The 18,647-nt window shown below is 42.1% G+C and overlaps 1 protein-coding gene across 22 annotated transcripts in view; it reads left to right on the top strand.

Moving 5' to 3' along the window:
* The window catches only part of MACF1 (microtubule actin crosslinking factor 1), a 349,861-nt gene that overhangs the window by 106,117 nt on the left and 225,097 nt on the right, over positions 1-18,647 (top strand). For 3 of the 22 annotated variants that reach the window (XM_067011030.1, XM_067010981.1, XM_067010964.1), the window contains exon 1: positions 793-1,151. The exons of 18 other annotated variants lie outside the window; for them this stretch is intronic. In XM_067011030.1, the coding sequence (XP_066867131.1) occupies positions 1,043-1,151 (109 nt within the window). In that variant the 5' untranslated portion in view covers positions 793-1,042. Of the gene's footprint in view, positions 1-792; positions 1,152-9,938; positions 10,021-18,647 lie in introns of those variants that run through there. One more of the 22 variants, XM_067010978.1, reaches the window with a different exon arrangement.

Genomic DNA, 18,647 nt, shown 5'->3' with positions numbered 1-18,647 from the left:
CATTGTATGGATGCACCACAGTTTTTATTAGCTCACCAGTTGATGGACATTTGGGTTATTTTCAGTTTTAGTTATTCTTAATGAAGCTGCTATAAACATTTACGTACAGGTTTTTGTGTGGACACGTTTTCATTTTTCTTGGGTCAGTATCTAAGAGTGATACTGCTTGGTCATCCTGGTATGTGTATGACTGTTTTCTAGAGTAATTTCTAGAGTTGCCAATTTCACCCCACCACCAGCAGTGTATGAGAATTCCAGTTGCTTTATATCTTGCCAGGACTCTTAGTTTTATTCATTCTACTGGGTGTGTGTTAAAGTGTTTCCAGTTGCTGCTACAATGTCCATATCAAGTTTTCATTTGCAAGCAGGCTTTAGTTTTGTTGAAGGCATTCTTTTCTGTGGAGCTTGTTCTGCACATGATCCTCTCTGCGGTTATGTTTGGGTCACTTACCACCTTCTCCCGGGTTGTGGGTGTGGAAGGGTTGCCCTGCGACTAGGCCAGGGAACTTGTGGACACTTACACATCCTTGCTTACTTCGCCTCCTCCCTGCAAGCGGTTCCCTAGTGTTTCTGCAACTTTCTTCTTCTGGCTCCATCCCAGCCAGGCTGGGAGTGGAAAGTTAAGAGTGTGGCGTCCTCTGACAGCCTCCCTTCTTGTAGAAGGGTCTGAGGCTTGTTTGTTTAAGCTGAACAGAGGATGCCAAACATAGAGTTTGAGTCAGCTCAGCAGTAGCTTAGACGCCCCTTTTTGCTCTCCTGGTTCCTCCTTCCCTTTCCCCTCCCCCTCTGGCCAGTTGTTTCCTGGGCTTTGTCTGAGACACACTGTAGAGTTTTAGTCCCCATCTACTACTGCCTGCTGTAACACAGAGGCGAGATGGAGGAGAAGCCACCAGGAAGTGTCAGACAACACTGAGCTGCGGGCCTCTGCCTCTGTGCTGATAGTACAGGACAGCAGTAACCTCAGGAGAAAGGCATTTAGAGGCTGCGCTGAGCTGTGTGGGCTTGTGGCTAATTCAGGGGAGGAGAAAGGACGGGCCTGGAAATGCCTCTGTTAGATTCGTCTTATTTGCCACCAACCATCTTTATTTTGACTCACATTCTTGGAATTGCCGGTGTTCTATACTGGAAGAGATGTGCCAGAGGCAGAGCAGGTAATGGGTGCCCAGTGCTTCTTGAAATCTGCTGTGGGGCTTTCGAGGGTGGGGTAGATGACGGAGGCCTTCCCAGTTGCCTTCCTTAAAGGGCCAGTACAGCCTCTGGGCTGGGTGCTGTCAGACCTGAGTGCGTTTGGGATCTACTGAGGAAACCAGACTGTCCTGGTACCAGTTTGGGACCTGGACCCTTTCCTGTTTTGTGAGGTTCGTCTGGCGGGAGGGTGCTGGTTGGATGAGATGATGTCTGGGCTGGAGGCTGAGGGAAGTGGCAATTGTGCTGACTTTTGTCCTTCCTCAGAGAATCAAGCCCTTCCATTCTTTCTCAGTCTCAAAGTGGTTTTTGATCTTTTTTTTTTTTTTAAAAAAAACCCCAAAACATACAGTAACTCTATCACCCTCCTTCAGGTGTAAATGTGGGAGAACTTGTGGGGTTAGAGAAGTTTCTAGATTTGGTGTATATTTGGGTGAGAAAAGGCAGAGGAGGAAAGGTCAGTGAGAGGAAAGGGTCACAGGGTGTCCTTGCTGATGTGTATCTGCGAACACGGGGGTGCCTCTGTTCTCTTCGATCGGGTTGAAACTGTTCCTTTCCCCTCAGGCAGCTACACAGTTTGCTCTGTGTGTATCCAAGCCATCCTGCATCCTGTTCAATGCAAGGAAGTTAACTGTTCTTTCCCCCAGGCGAATATTTGGATCCTGATATTAAAATTTTTTTCTAAGTGGTAGCAGGACCCCCCCCCCCACTATTTGTTACATTATATTCCTTTGGCATCTAAACGCCCAGTGCTGGGATCAGCCCCGCGTTTAGCTGATTCTAAATCTCCATAGTTGAGGAATAATAAAGTCCAGCTTTTGCTGGAGTACACCCTTGGATCTCAGTGCCTTTAGTACTGTCTTTGTGACCTGCTTTCTGCCTTCAAGCCAACCTATTGAGACACTTGTTACTTGTATCTTACAATTAGGATGGAGATTTGATGGCATTACTTAGTTTTTTATTAGAAGTTCATGAATGCTTGACAGAATTAGAATTAGATTCAGTCATTCCCCAGTGTCTTTCCAGTAAGTCCCAGAAAAGCTTATGACTAAATACTCAGATCCCAATGTGTGTCTGTATCAGCAAAAGCAGACAGACATTTAGAAATATGTTTGCTTGTGTAGTGGTGTGTTTTAAAAGGTAGCCCAAAGTGGCTTTCCTGAAATGTAAGCCTGTATTTGAGCTTATAAGGAAAGGAGTAGACAGGCATGAGTTATTTGGCTGTATATACTATGTCATATATAATGAGAGAGTAAATATTATTTAGGCGAAGGTTGCTGCTTTCATTTTCCTGTGCGTTATGGTAATGGCGTTTCTAAACTACTAGTTGATTAATATTTTAAGAAGTTTATCCTCAGTATAGGATTTGCTATTGAACTTAGAAGTTGTAGCCCTGCCTTTGAACTGCTTTCTTGTTTATGTTTTAGAAATATTAATTTCATAAACAGCTGTAAATACATTGAAACAAACAGAAGAAAAATAGATTGTAAAAGCTTTTTATTTTTATGAAACAACATTGATTCTAGTACCTAATAGTTATATTGGGAATGTGCTATGTTCAGTTTATCTGTAAAACTAGAGCAGTGGTTTTTTCAATTGGAGAGTATGGATTCTAAAACTTTTACAGGAGTACTTAATTTAATTTAATTTCAATTTTAAGATGTATTTTATCTGTTAAAATGTGTTTTTAAATGACATGTATACTCTACTGTACTACCTGCCAGTTGGACATCACCAGAATAAAGTTCCTCCACCATCTCTCTGTATATATTTACAACTCTTATAAATGTATACTTGATTAAAAAAGGTGAAGATTGTGTCTTCTAGTCTGGTCTTTTTTTTTTTTTTTTTTTTTCCTTCTTCCCCTAATAGGAGGTGTGTACACTATTGCAGAACATAGGTCCTGTGCCTAATAAATTCTAGGCAAGTCTCAGGTGTTCAGTCCTTAGTAGTGAGTGGGTAACACATCGTTAAGTGATAACATTGTAATATTGGCTTAGTGTGTACTACAAGGTTTTGTGCTTCTTGTTCCACTTTTCTAGTCATATTTACATATTATAGGATGTACATAGTTTTTAGATATTGAAGGTATTTAACTTTGAAACAAATATTTCTGCAGTTCCTTCATGCTCCTGTATTAATTTATTTGAATAATATCCTGAGGTTACAGGCAAACTATGAAACTGTTACTATTTGTTTCTATTTGTACAAAACAGTTTTTTAAAAAATGGTTCCTTGCAGTAAAGCACAGTACAGAAATAAACAAGATGCTGAGACTGATATAACTGTAATTAAGTAAACTCTAATTTCAATCAAAATTACCTGATTGGTTATGTCATTTGGCTTTAAAATAAGTAACAAATTTGAATGTATAAAATTGATTTATGCTATTTAATACTGAAATTATATGTTATATATGTTGAGTTCCATGTAAGATTTGTTTAAAAAAGTGTTCTGTCAGAGTTGAAAACTGCTAGGTTCCTTTTAGTGCTACGGTTCTGATACGATGTTCTAGTAACTCTTCATTGTGTTTGTATAGATTTACGACTTCTTCCATTCTTAAAGTTGATAACAAATTCTATATTGCTGTTAGAGTTGGAAGGGACCTTACATATCAACCAACGCAAACTCTCACTTAGTACCACTCTTGTCAGAAGTTATTCTTCCTTTGCTTGAAGTCCTCTGTAGAACATACAACCGATGGACTATTCATTATGTTGGTAATGGAGGAGTTCTTTTTTAATCTGAAAGTTGCCTCTTTGTAACTTACACCCATCAGCCAAGTTGTGCCTGGCAAAGATCTAGTATACAGATGGTCCCCAACTAGATTGCTTTGACTTAGATTTTTCGCCTTTAACAATGGTGTGAAAGCAATATGCATTCAGTGGAGATCATTCTTTGAATTTTCATCTTTTCCCAGGCTAGTGACATGCAGTACATAACTCTCTCCTGATGCTGGGTAGTAGCAGCCGCTGCAGCTCCCATTCAGCCATGTGGTCACGAGGGTAAACAACTGATACAACCATTCTGTTTTTCACTTTCAGCATGGTATTCAGTAAATTTGCAAGAGTTATCCAGCACTTTATTATAAAATAGGCTTTGTGTTAGATGATTTTGCCTAATGTAAGTGTTCTGAGCACATGTAAGGTAGGCTAAGCCAAGAGTTGATGTTTGGTAGGTTGGATATATTAAATGCACTTTCGACTTTGGATATTTTTAACCTGTGCTGGGTTTATTGGAATGTAACTGCATCATAAGGAAGATCTGTACTCCCTCTTCTAGGTGTCAGGCTTGCTTATACTTGAAGGCTATCTTTGCCAGCCTAGACACTTCCCTTTGTAATACTACGTACAATTTCCTAACTCCTTATCATCCTAGTATTCCCTTTGGACAGTTAAATTGATTATTTTTGCTTTGAAAATGTGGTGGCCGTGTGTGTGTAGAGAGGTGAGGGAAATACAGCAGGAATGTGGGGAAGGAATCTCTGATTACTATTTCTTAGCTTTCATTTGCTATTTTTTTCTAGGTGATAGGAGTCCATTGGTGAGATCTAGTTATATGATATTAAGTACATGGCTTTTACAACAGTGTTCCCAAGTCACCATCTCTTCAGCAGATGTAAACAAGAACAGGAAGACACAGTTTGTACTGAAGCCATAATACCTGTAAGACAGAATTTAGCACTCACTTAGTATCAATACTTGGAATTTCAAATAGCTTTCTGTACACCCTGTCCACACTTGCATTCACATATGTTATCTCATTGTTCCCCAAACTTCCTACTGTTTTAGCTTGCATCATCATTTTTCTTTTCCAGGACTGTTGAAATAATCTGTTTCGCCCTTTCTCTGTGTTCCCCCCACCCTCTCGCCCCTAGTCTGTCTTCTACCTGTAGCCAGAATGATCTTTCTAAACTACAGAGCTGTCTGTATCACTCTTCTGCTTAAAATCCATTAAAGCCTTTGTCATGATCCACCCACCCCCCAACCCCCAACCTGGCCTATTTCACTAGTTTCATATCCTGTTTTGGCCTTATAAGCACTCAGTACTCAAGCATCATTTAAAAACTTGTAGATTACTACCCGAAATAACTGTATCTTCTTTTTAACTAACAACTTGATGCTTGTCCTTCAAGGTAAGTAGCTATCACTTCTGGAGAGCTTCCTTGACTGGAATAAAAGTTCCTTTTCTGTGTTCCGGTAGCATTCTGTTAATACTTCCTATTCAAACCTGTGTGGTCATCTTGTTTAGCTTGTTTCTTTCCCCACTAATTAGATTTTATTAGACTGTAAGATCTTTAAGAACAGGAACTCTTACTCATCTCAGTTTCTCAAGTGTCTGTGACAAAATAGATGTCAATGAATGTTACTTGAACAAATAAATGAAAGAATTAAGATATCATTAGGGAAAAAAAAGATATCATTAGATTAAGCTGTAACAGGAACCATCCTGTTCACGTGTATATTTACAGGGCTTGGCTTAGCTTGATGTGTGGCCTGAGGTGAGTGCTTAGTATAGGTTAACTGAATAATATAGAGTTGCCCTGTGTTTTAGTTTATTAATATCCATGTCGTGGTAGTGTAAATAGGAAAAGGGCTTTATTTATATACTTGAGAGGAACATTTGCATATTTTGTTTGTGAAAGGACAGACTAAGGTCTTGTTTTCTTTATCTGCAAAATGAACGAGTTGGACAATCTAATCTCTTAAGGTTCTTTCCATTTCCAGCATCCCACTAGGAGGACCAGCTATAATCCCTGGATCTGGACCATATGGAGTACAATCTAGAATTGTACCATGCCTTTTTTTTTTTTTTTTTTTTAAAGCAGCTCCATTACACTGTTGAGTCTCATTAACCTATAAGATAAGTTATAAAATGGTCAGACCTCGTGCATGAACTGTTGTCTCCCCTCCAGAGAATGCTGTTCCTTTGGTTTTCTTGAACTTCAGCATAAGACTTAAAGGCATCCTAGTTAAATTTTGTCCTATGAGATTTGGTGTAGATTTTTGCAGTTGCTTTGAATTTTCATTCCTCCATTTGTAGTACCTAAATTTTGTTATGCATGTACTAGACATGCAAATATTTAAACAAATGGTCATATACCTAATATATCTTTGCTCAAATAACTAAAACAATAGGTGTTGTAGTCAAGATGTAGTCTTTCTGTTTTTCTTTCCTTAGCTATTTTTTTCTAGATTGTTCAGTGTGTAGGAAGACCACTGAACTTTGAGTCAGAAGATCTGGATTCTAAGTCTTGGCTTTTCTGCTTACTACTATGTGATGTTAGGTCACTTAATTCCTCTGGACTTCGAATTTCTAATTGGCATGAGAAGAAAAAAGACTAAAGTCTCTAGTTTTCTGCAATTTTGGCAGTACGATTATCTGGCCCACACTTGGCTGTAGTATGGAATTGTGGTTGAGAGCTTGTTGAGAGTCTGGGGTCAGACTGCCTGTGTTTTCATCCTAGCTCTGCCCTTACTGGCAGAGTGACATTAATCTGTCTGGGCCTCTGTTTCCTCATCTGTAAAATAGGGTTAATAATACTGCATGGTTGCTTTGAGTTAGTTCTTAGAATATATTCTGCACATGGTTAAGGACTATACAAAACAAAACAAAAGATATCAGTGAAAACATGCACTTTCCTGTGGGCTCCTGGGACAAAATATAAATGTTTATTTTTACAGTTGGGAATTTAAAAATGTGGTAGAAGCCAATGTGGAAGTGTTTGAAAAGTTAGTGATATATTATGAATCATTATCTCACACATTAGAAGGAAAGACTATGTCTGCTTGACTAGCCTCAATAGTGGGTGATTTTGATGTTTTAGGAAATAAATTAAATGTATAGCTTCAGTTTTCTGTGCTAGTAAGAAAGCCAGTAGCTGTAAATTCTTAGATAACTTCTAGCCATTTGTGGAAATATTGGCTTGAATCTCTTCCTTCCATTCAGCATTTTAACGAATCTGCAGGTAGCAGCCAGATTCACCTTTTCTTGCCTCACATCTCTGGACATCTAGTGAACTATGAAATGGCTGAACGTTGGCCTAAAAAGGAAGTGGACTGGCCCAGATAATCACTATACAGGCTGATTTCCTCTGGGTAATTAAGAGCTGACTGTCCTCATCCGGGTCCTCTCTTTCCTGTTAGCAGTGGCTTCCCTTTTGAGGCTCAGGATCTCCTAGGATCCTAAAGGAAAGGCCTGTCTCCTGGTGGCTAGACTGACATTGTTCCCCAAACTCCTGCTTTCCTCAGTCTATAGTACCTTCCGGGGAAATAAGTTCTGCCTGGATGCCAGAGGAGTGAGAAAAAGAGCACGCTTTGGTTCACCTTCCTTAAACCTTACCCAGTAATGATTATTTTGATTTTTGGAGGCTGTGAAATTATTTAGTATTTCTAGAAGTTGCTCTACATACTCATTTGGGATATGCCTTAAATCTCCAGTTGGCCGTAGGTGTTTTTATTTCTTAACTTGCCAGGAACATTCTACCTCCTTCCATATACAGCTTCCCTACCCCAGTTTAGTTACTCTGGTTTAGCTCCCTCTCAAAGACAGCATGGTGTAGTAGGAGGCCTAGCTTTGGAGCAGGACAGATGGATATGTAATCTTGGTCTAGTTATTTAACCTTTTAAAAGTAACTTCAGGGATTCCCTGGTGGCGCAGTGGTTGAGAGTCCGCCTGCCGATGCAGGGGACGCGGGTTTGTGCCCCAGTCCGGGAGGATCCTGCATGCTGCGGAGCGACTAGGCCCATGAGCCATGGCCGCTGATCCTGTGCGTCTGGAGCCTGTGCTCCGCAACGGGAGAAACCACAACAGTGAGAGGCCCACGTACTGCCCCTCCCCCCCAAAAAAACCCAAAAAAACCCCCTAAACAAACAAAAGTAACTTCATCTCTAAAATGGAAATGATAATACTTTTTTTTAGAGAACTGTTGGGATTAAATGAAATGATATTTAAAGTTTTTAGCACATTGCCTGTGAACTAACAGTAGGTGCTCAATTAATTTTAGCCTGGGTTATCGAGTGCCTTCTAAATGTGTTAGAGACTAGGATATGAAGAAGACATTCCCTGCACTCAAGGAATTTAAATCTGATAAAGGTTACTAAATATGAATCAGGAAATCTTTATTCCCTTTTATTCTCTCTTTCCTATTTCTTATGCATTTCTTTTCCTAGGTTAAGGTAAATTCTAGAAGGACCCTTCCTCCAAGAGTGACTAAGAAGACTCTAATAAGAGGAACAAACTGAGTAGAGTTGTCACAGGTTATCGGGGTGACTGGGAGCTTAGTCAAGGAGGGATAAAGTCAGCTGTTAGTCCCGTTATTAGTAAGTAGTAACAGGATTATTACCAGTTTGTAGGTGGGAGAGATGCCTAATAGGGGGTAAGGAAACTGTCAGGGAACTGAGGCAGGTCACAGGGCTTGTTTAAACGGAGTGACCTGCTAGGTCAACTTGTGTTTACTTTTTTCCCCCACTTGCAGTTTTTGGGCTAATTTCTGGAAACCTGCTTTCCTGGGATCTGCCCCTCCCTCCCTGTCTTCAGGAATGGGATTGGAAGTAGCATTAGCCCGAAGAAGTTGTTCTATTTAGGGAGCTAAAGCAGAGGGCCAGTGATTAGGCCCTTATCTGCAGTGGGGCCTTTCTGAGTGGTGTGGGGACAGGATTGGAGCATCTGTCCTGACAACAACAGAGGCTCTGCTTTTTCTATCCCCTGGTTGCATCAGAATTATGAAGAAGCACTGATGGGCCAGGCCATCTGAATGAAAAAGCCCTTCATTGTGTTTCTTCAGCATTCCAGTGTCTGGTACAATTAGCCAAGACTCAGAAAACAAGTTGGACAAACAAGCAAGCAGCCTTCCACTGAAGGATAAAGGGATTCCTGGCACAGCTGAGTTAAGTTGCGTTGACTGCAGAGACAAAGTGGGAGGGTCTGGGAAGAGGAAGGTGCCTTTGGGATGACATTCCTGGCTGGATGAGGGGAAAGAATGGAGCAAACAAGCAAATGGTATTTTTGAAGCTGATGAAATCTGCTGTGCCAGATCTCCATAGAGGCTGGTTGGGGCCAGGCTACTCTATAAGGAGGTGGAATCACTGGGGAGAGACTTTTGACTCTTTGGGCAGCTCAAAGTCGGGACCTGAAGCTCCCTGTGGAATCTAGGAAATCCGTTGGCAGCAGACAGCATGCGGGCTTGCCCCGTGATAGCCTCCCCGATGTGGGGCTTTCTCAGTCGGTTAACACTTTACACACACTTCAGCCTGAGAAGAGTCCAGCCCCAGCAACAGGTTGTTGGGCAGTGGATGCACTGGGTCTGTCTCGGCAGTAAGCCATTTTACCTCACCAGCCCTCCTGCAACTGTCTCAGATTCACCGGGTCACAAGCTTCTGCTCTGCAAGTGGTGGGTACCTCAAAGACTGGCTTCTGCCTGCGCAGGCTTACTCACTCACTAACTCGGCTGGACTTCTGCATCTGAAGCGCCCACCTCGCCTGCTGCTGTTGGTCTGAAAACACTGAGCCGGTGGTGCTTTTGAATAGGATGCCTCTTGCATGAAGACCTGGACCCAGTTTGGAAGTGCCACAGGGAGGAGCTTCTTCTCTGACCTCAAGGGGAGGGAGGAGGTCAGTAGGAAGTGGTGGGTGGAGCCACTTCTCCGAAGTTCTGCTGTCTCTGTTCACCTCGAATCCTTTAAGGAGCTGCGGGGTGTGCACAGGCCCCTAGCTGGCGGTTCTTTGGCACACCTTCCTTCTAGGCAGGGTCAGCAGACGCTGGCGACATGTGGCCCAGTTACCAAGATGAGCACGAGTTCAGCACCCACCTGGTTTGCCGCATGTGCTGCATGGGTTAGTACGTGAAATTTTTTTTCCTTGCCTGGGCATGAGGATCCCAGATAGCCCTTACTCTTACTGACTCATAGGAACGCATGGGCTCTGAAGCCTTGGAGGCGTTACAGCCTTTGGGCTTGTTAAAACGTGCAGTGGGAGAGACTGGGGTGCCCTACTTCCTGGGGAACTTCTTAAGTTTGTAGTGACTGGCAGTTAAGAGCCTAAGCTTTGGGTGTGGGACTTTTTTATAGAGACTGAGTTCATGCTCATGCTTCTGTCTGTATCAGGAAACCACTTTTGAGTTATGTTTCATAGTTCTGAGAGTCCAGGGCGTATTTTTAGGAGAAGTTGGTTGGTTACAGAGTCCACCTCTGAGCAGACAGGATTGTGGAAGGAGGGGAGGGTGGAGTCATGACCCAGGTTTCCTCTTTGGGGCTGATTGCTAATTCTCTTACATTTACTCTCTTGCCAGCTGTGAGGAGGGAAAAAGGCTTGAAAGTGGTCTGGGATGGGGATCTTAAGAAGAGTTGGAGGCTAGGAAAAGAGTCTTGTTGGCTTAGATGTCTCTTGATAAAGGAGAGGAGTTCATTTAGATAATGTTCTGTGACCTTGAGCAAGTGGCCTAGCCTTTTTTGGCCATAGGTTTCCTTGGCTTCCAAACTGGAGGGTGTACAGACTGATGCTGGAGGTATCGTCATCAATTTCCGGTAAAATGGAAAAGATAAGGAAAATGTAGTGGCCTTTCATAAAGATAAACTTATTTAAAGAACTGTCCTTTATTCTGAAAGTGCCATTTCTACTTTTCTGATGTTAAAATGTCCATTATTTTATGAAAGAATTGTTGTCAGATGGTAGTTTGTTTTTAGATATCTTTACTTAGCAAAATAAAAAGTTGACAACTTTATATTAGGTTTTCTTATTTATTTTGGATTATTTACTCGTTTGTGAAATCTAAATTTAGGAACTACTGGATGGATACTACTACTAATATCTTTTGGTTTTGTATTCTTAGTCTCTAAAGCAGAACAAAATTGTGACCCGAACAGGCAGATTTTCACCAAAATTGAGATTGCTGGTTGTTTGATCAAGAGGAGACCTCAGAAGAAATCTCAGAAGGGGAATAGCAGAGCCAGGGTTCCGATCCTGTCTCCTGACTGCTAGACTAGTACTGCCAAATTTTTAAGTGCTTTCTGAGAAAAAGAGTTGGTACTATAATAATGTTTGGGCACAAGGAGTAGCAGTTTTAGTCAGTTCCTGCCATAGAGTCTAGCTTTTTATCTTTCCAGTATCATTGAGATTTGAGATCTAGAGGAAAGACTCTTCTGCATCTGAAAATGCTTAGAGATAAAAGGGCCCCTTTTCTGTAATCAACAGAAAAGTATAAGGAAGTCTAGAATCTTTATTGAAATTTTCAGGGCAAAACAACATTCTCCTAGCTCATCCTACTCTGTTTAATCCCCTGGAGAGAGAGAGATAAATAAATGAATGAATGAATGAATGAATGAATGAATGAAGAGAGAGGGAGATTGAAATAGGCCCTAATTCATGCAGTCATTATGAGGAGTATATGATATTAAAGAGCTTAGCTCAGTGCAAGCTCCTCTGCTGATTTTGATATTGTTGACTCACAGTTGGTATTTGGAAACCACTGACCTAGTCCACACTCCACACTTTATAGATGAAACTCAGGCTCACAGAGGGGACATGAGTATCCTATAAGGTAAGCCACAGAGTAGAGGCTAGGAAATCCAAGTTACAGCCCTGATTCTGGCCCTCTGCAACCTTATCTAAATTCTTAAATCTGGACTTCGATTTCTTCATCTTTAAGGTGATGTTTTTGAGGATCGTTAACCCCTGTATCTCTTTGTGAAGTATTTTATTTTTTCTGAATGTGATGCTCCATTAAATACTCTAGAAGCTATTGTGTTTTCCTCCCTCTTCCCTTCTCCCTGTAAGCCTCTCGTTCTCTCTGTGGCTCTTTCTTTTGCCACCAGGCTTACTCCTGGCTTCTTTCTTTTTTTTTTTTTTTTTTTTTTTTTTTTTTTTTTTTTTTTTTTTGCGGTACGCGGACTTCTCACTGTTGTGGCCTCTCCTGTTGCAGAGCATAGGCTCCGGACGCTCAGGCTCAGCGGCCATGGCTCATGGGCCCAGCCGCTCCGTGGCATGTGGGATCTTCCCGGACCGGGACACGAACCGGTGTCCCCTGCATCGGCAGGCGGACTCTCAACCACTGCGCCACCAGGGAAGCCCCTGGCTTATTTCTTTATCTGACTTCTGCCTTGTACTCTCTGATTCCCAGTAGGGCAAATAATTATTGGTAACAAAGTTCAGATTTTCCTAAGAAATAACATAAAATTTTAATGTTGCATTGAAGTCCCCAGTTATCACTTCCCTAAATTCCCACGTCTCAATCCTCATTGAGACATTCTGAGTCTTAACCAACTCTTGGTGACAGATACCTTTCATGAAACCCTATTACAGTTATAGTTTGCACCTCTCCTCTTCCCTTCATTATATAGGGACTATATTGTGTTGCCTTCTGATAATTTCACAGTGGCAGGAGAGTGTGGTGGTTAAAGGTCCATGACAGACTTGGATTTGAATCTCAATTCTGCTACTTAGTAGCCATGTGACATTGGGCAAATTATTAATAAGCATTTCTGAGCCTCAATTTGAACTATGAAATGAAGATAAATAATGTGTACTTGATAGAATTGTGAAGATTAAGTCAAATATCAATACTAAATGACACAGGCCTTGCACAGTGCCTGACACAGAGTAAACACAGTAAATATCGAGGTCATTCTTTTCTCCCAAAGTTGACTTATATATTTCTAAGGAAAGGAATCATTTATAATACTGGTACCATTGTATATTATTGGTAAACATTTTAATTGCTTGATCTCCATTTCACACCATTTTCTTTGAGCTCACATTAAGTGGTGTGAAGTCTCCTGGGTGTAGATGTGGCAAGAAGAATTTAGAAAAGCTGAAACTGTGGAAGGGACGTCTGAATGGAGATCCCTGCTCTACGCTGAAAAGCAGTCTTTTAATTATCATTTGAGAATATTTTTTAGTCTGACTTTGAAAATACCATCATAAAGTATCCATATAGATATAACCTTGGCACACAGTGGGCTCTCACATAGTATATATGGTTAAATAAATGAGCATTCCTGAGTGCTTACTATTGTCCTAAATGTTGGATATTTAACGAAATTTAAAACATGGTTCTTGACTTCAAAGAACTAAAGTTCAGATAGAGACATGGGATTTACATGTAAAGATAATCTAGCAATAGATTTTATATGTTTGGGGCCAAGTAAATTGAATAAACACAGGCATCCAGAGATGGCTGGGATAGCCAGAAAGGTGTAAAGGAAGAAGTTGACTTCAGCTGGACCTTGTAAGGAGGCTCTAAGTTAGATAAAACAAGACGAGGAGGGTAGATATTTCAGTAGGGAGAAATAGGTGAACAAAGGCAAGAGTGTGCAAGGTATGTTTGGAAACTGAGATCAGAATGGTTGCAGTTGAGTCATGCAGGGGAGAGTCTAAAGATAAATTTGGAAGAGTAGATAGATTGTAAATTTCTTCAGGTTAGAGGCCATGTCTTATCTTTATGTCTTCCAACCACCTAACACATAGTGAATAAAAACTGGAATTGAATTTCAGAGGGTTGTAGTAGACAGTAGAAACAAAGGACTTGGGCTTGAGCCTCTGGTCGTCTGAGAGCCACTAAAGGATTTTGAATAGAGGGGTAATACGAGCAAAGTGGTGATTTAGGAAGACTTGTAGAAATAGGCTGGCTGTACTACCTGCCACGGCCTCAGCTATCAACTGTTAGCATCAAATCTGTATCCTCAATTCTGCCTGCTTTTCTGAACTCCAGACCTAAGGTTCCAACTGTCTGCAGGAAGGGCCTGCTGACATCTCATTATGTTTCTTCTACTTTACCCAACCTATCCTCACTCAGTCTGTGCCACCTGTTTTCCTTATCTCCAGGTACCACTCCTCCCAGTTGCTGTGACTGGAAATTTTTTGGGTTTTTTTGTGGCTGCGCTGGGTCTTCGTCGCTGTGCGCGGGCTTTCTCTAGTTGCGGCAAGTGGAGTCTACTCTTCGTTGTGGTGCGTGGGCTTCTCGTTGTGGCACGTGGGCTCCGTAACTGTGGCTTGCCAGCTCTAGACACGGGGTCAGTAGTTGTGGCTCACAGGCTTAGTTGCTCCGCAGCATGTGGGATCTTCCCGGACCAGGGATCGAACTCATGTCCCTTGCATTGGCAGACGGATTCTTAACCATTGCACCACCAGGGAAGTCCCTGTGACTGGAAACTTTAGAATTATCTTGAACTCTCCCTTTCCTTAACATCTAGTCAGTAGTTAAGGGCTATTGTTTCTTCCTCTACATTGGAGTGGGGATCTGGCTGCCTCTGCCCTATTCATGCTTTTTAGATTTCTTTCTTGGTCTGTCACACACAGTAGGCCTCTAATTGCTTCTACCTCTTAGTGTGTCTCTGCTGCAGTCTGGCCTTCCGTCCAACGCCAGATTAATCTTTCCAAAACAACCTCTGGTTCAGAAAATTTCAGTGGTGTCCTTTTATCTACTGAATTAAGTAGATGCTCCTCATTCCTGCTCTCTGGAGTGATGTGGTCTCAGGTGACCTTGTTAGCTTCCCTTCTCATTACATGGCTAACTGTATGCTTTGGGTAGCCACACCATTCCTTCCAATGTATCCTGTGTACTCACATATGTCCAAGTCGCTGCTTGTGCTTATTCTTCATTTTGGAATTCCTTAACCTCTTTTTGGGCTGCCAAAATCATACTTGTCACCCAAGGTTTACTTCAGATACCACACCTTTCATGAACTCTTCTCCTGTCCCTCTGTCAGAATTAATCAGCTTTGTTTATCAGCATGATTTTTTTTTTTTTTTTTTTGTGGTACGTGGGCCTCTCACTGTTGTGGCCTCTCCCGTTGCGGAGCACAGGCTCCGGATGTGCAGGCTCAGCGGCCATGGCTCACGGGCCCAGCCACTTCGCGGCATGTGGGATCTTCCCGGACCGGGTCACGAACCCGCGTCCCCTGCCTCCGCAGGCGGATTCTCAACCACTGCGCCGCCGGGGAAGCCCTATCAACATGGTTTTGTGCAGCTTGTATCTGGTTTGCTATTTGCTTGGTGTTATTGTTAATTATTTATTTACATGCTGGTCTCTGCCACTAGATTGACCTCATGTGGTCAAGGAACAGGCCAATTCCAACTTTCTATATATTTATTTCCCTTTTTGTCAGGTCAGATATCTCATTATTTATTATTTATTTTAGGCTGTGTTGGGTCTTAATTGTGGCATGTGGGCTCTTCGTAGTGGTGAGCGGGCTTCTCTCTAGTTGTGGCACGTGGGTTTTTCTCTTCTCTAGTTCAGGCGTGCAGGCTCCAGGGCGTGTGGGCTCTGTAGTTTGCGGCACGCGGGCTCTAGTTGAGGCACGCGAGCTCAGTAGTTGCAGTGCACAGGCTTAGTTGCCCCGCGGCATGTGGGATCTTAGTTCCCTGACCAGGGATTGAACCCACATCCCCTGCGTTGTAAGGCGGATTTTTTACCACTGGAGCACCAGGCAAGTCCCAGGTATCTCATTTTTAGATTTTCAGGTGGTTGGTGCTTCTTGGGCTTCTTGAACCACTTGTAATTTTTCTGTGGCCCTCAGGGAAACAAGCAGAGGTTCTTCTCTCTTTGCTTTTTTAATGATTCATGATGCTGTGTTGGGCTATGTTGGAATAGAACACAGAACTGTGTGCCTCAAATGCAGGCTTTCATTCCGACCCCAGGCTTATCCTCAAATTGCTCCAAGTAGAGTAGGACAGATGGACAAGCAAACTATGATACCTTGAAATAGGCACAAGAGGGAGATCACTCAACTAGTGTATATAAGGGATGGAGGAGGTGATAGCTGAGTTGAATGCTGAAGAATGAGTAGTCAAGGAAATGGGGGAGCTATCTTCCATGCAGAGAGAACAGTAAATGCAAAGCATGGAAGTGTGAGAGCACATGCCTCATTTGGGCAAAACTGTACATTCGGCAAGGCTGGAAGTTAGAGTTTTTATGAAAGGGTGGAGAGGGAAGAGTGGCCACATCATATGGGGCCTTAGATCTCAAGCTAAAAAGTTTAAATGTTATCCTGAATGCAGGCATCAGGCTTTAGAATCCAGTAGAGCTGGGTTCAGACTTACCTTGTGATCTCTGGCAAGTTACTTAGCCTCTGTGGGCTTTATCTTTCCAGTAAAATAATGCCTCTCAGGGTTGTTGAGCATTGGAAACAATATATGTAAGGTACTTGGCATATAAGTAGAGACTTGATAAATGTTATCTGTTAATATTATTAGGATAAGGATTCATTGTGGGCAGCACTGTCCACAGTGCCAGCAGCACTGAGGAGGGTGGTGTCTTAGTCAGTTTGGGCTGCTGTAACAAAACCATAGACTCGGTGTCTAAAACAACAGACACTGAATCCTCACACTTTGACGGTGAGGAAGTCCATGGTCAAGGCACGTACAGGTTTGGTGTCTCGTGAGGGCCTCTTCCTGGTTCATAGACAGCTAGCTGTCTTCTTGCTGCACCCTCACATGGTGGAGCGGGAATGAGAGAGTTCTCTGGGGTCCCTTTTGTAAGGCCACTCATTCCATTTGTGAGAGCTCCACCCTCATGACTGAATCACCTCCCAAAGGCTTCAACTCCTATCACGTTGGGGGTGAGATTTCAACATATGAATTTCAGGAGGACACAGACATTCAGGCCGTAACAGATAGATTATAGCAGGGAAACCTATTAGAAGCAGAGAGGGAGACAAGAAGAGTTCATTTTTAGACAAGCTGAGCTTGAAATGAGCATGAAATTTTTAGGAGTCAATTGGACATATGAGAGTCGTGTTTAGGATAAAGGCCTGAGCTGAAGATACGGATTGGGAATTGTCAGTGTACAGGTTACAGTTGAAACTGTGGAAGTAGATTAAATCATTATGGGAGAATGTAGAGAACAGGTATTATTTACTTGCTTTTGAAATCTATAGGGTTTTTTTTTTTTCCATCCCATAGAGTACATGACACCAAAAATTTTGCATGCGATTTTAGGTGGTTTATGACTCCCCCCAACCCCGCAAATCCATCTATGGACCCTTAGGCCCATGGATATCTTAAGAAGTTGTAATACAGAATAAAAAGGAAAGAGGGCTAAGAATGAGTAAACAAACATTTAAGGGGTGAACAGAAGAGAGGGAACAGTTAAAGGGGAAGGAGGGGAAGGAGGGAAACCAGGGTAGAATGAAGAAGTCTCAGAATCAAGAGGGAGAGTGGGTTTAAAAGGCAAAGGAATGGTCACCAGTGTCTTCTGGGTTGGCAGTTAGGTGACTGTGGGGAGGGCAGTTTCAGTGAATTTGTGGGGCTGGAAGCCAGGTCACATGGTGTAGCAGGAGGTGCAGAAGTAGAGACAGTGAACGTTGTCATCACGCTGTTCCGGAGCCGAGGGGAAAGGAGAGGAGTAGTTAAAGATATACAAGCTAGGGGATGATGGTTGGATTAAATTCTCAAGGAGGAGGGAAGATATAGGATCCAGATTTCAGAGGGAAGGACTTGCCCAGGTAACAAGGAGGGACATCTCTGCCAATGAAACTAAAAGAAAATTAGGGTAGGTATTGGTAGCTTGGTGTCCTGTAGTGGTCTTAATAAAGTTGGAAACCAAGTAGTAAATCCTTCTAATTAAGCAACCCTCACATGATTAATTGGTGCCTCAATATGTTCAGTCTAAGAATTTCGCAGTCACCTGTTGGGTTCTTCGTGGTCAGTTCATAGCCTTTGGTGAGGCTGAGCTTACAAGAAGCATCTAAAAGAATATCACCTTTCCTGTGATTGACTGTTTTCTTCTTACATAAGGGTACCTTCTTAAAATTCTATCTCCAGTGTTAGGTAGAAAGATCTTCACTGGGCCTGAATTAAATGAAGGATTTATGTATAGGGAATCAAACCTAAAACTTATTAAAAACTTTCCAAGTCTGAGCTGTTTGGAGAGTTCTGAAGGTCTATGTAATAAAGTTGCTTTTTGGCTTCCCTAATGAATTTCCTTGCTGATATTAAGATCTTAAATTACAGGTGCTGCAGTATCCTCTTACCCTGGTGCTTAAGTCAGGAGAGAACGTTCATGTAATTGATTGGTCTGCAACATAGGATCCTAAAAAAGGATCCTCTAGCTTTGGGGCAAGGTTGTTCTATAAAATCGTTTCCTGAGGAACTTATAGCTCGGCTCTAAGCAGGCTAGCTGCTCTTGGGAAGGACTTGTAATCATGCTGCTTTTAGTAATTACATTCAGAATTAGTACTTGGACCTCTTCCCTCTGAATTGAAAGTCAGTTTTTTAGCTATTCGAAGCATGACTGATATGAGGCCATCCGGTTTCCCTAGTGCATTATCCCCATGGGAGGGCTCCGTAGGTGAACAGCATAACTATGGGTAGTAAAATTTAAAAGACTCAATTGTGTTAATTGCATCTTCAGGTCAAGAAATGAGGCAGTGGACTGAACTCTTACAAGTGACTTGGCTTTGATTTCATTCTGTGTGTTTCTTTGGCCAGTCTTCTAATCATATATTGGCCAATCAAGAATGTTTATT

This window comes from Kogia breviceps, chromosome 1 (assembly GCF_026419965.1).
Source record: "Kogia breviceps isolate mKogBre1 chromosome 1, mKogBre1 haplotype 1, whole genome shotgun sequence".
NCBI classification, from domain to species: Eukaryota; Metazoa; Chordata; class Mammalia; order Artiodactyla; family Physeteridae; genus Kogia; species Kogia breviceps.
This window is presented reverse-complemented; position numbering and strand designations above follow the sequence as displayed.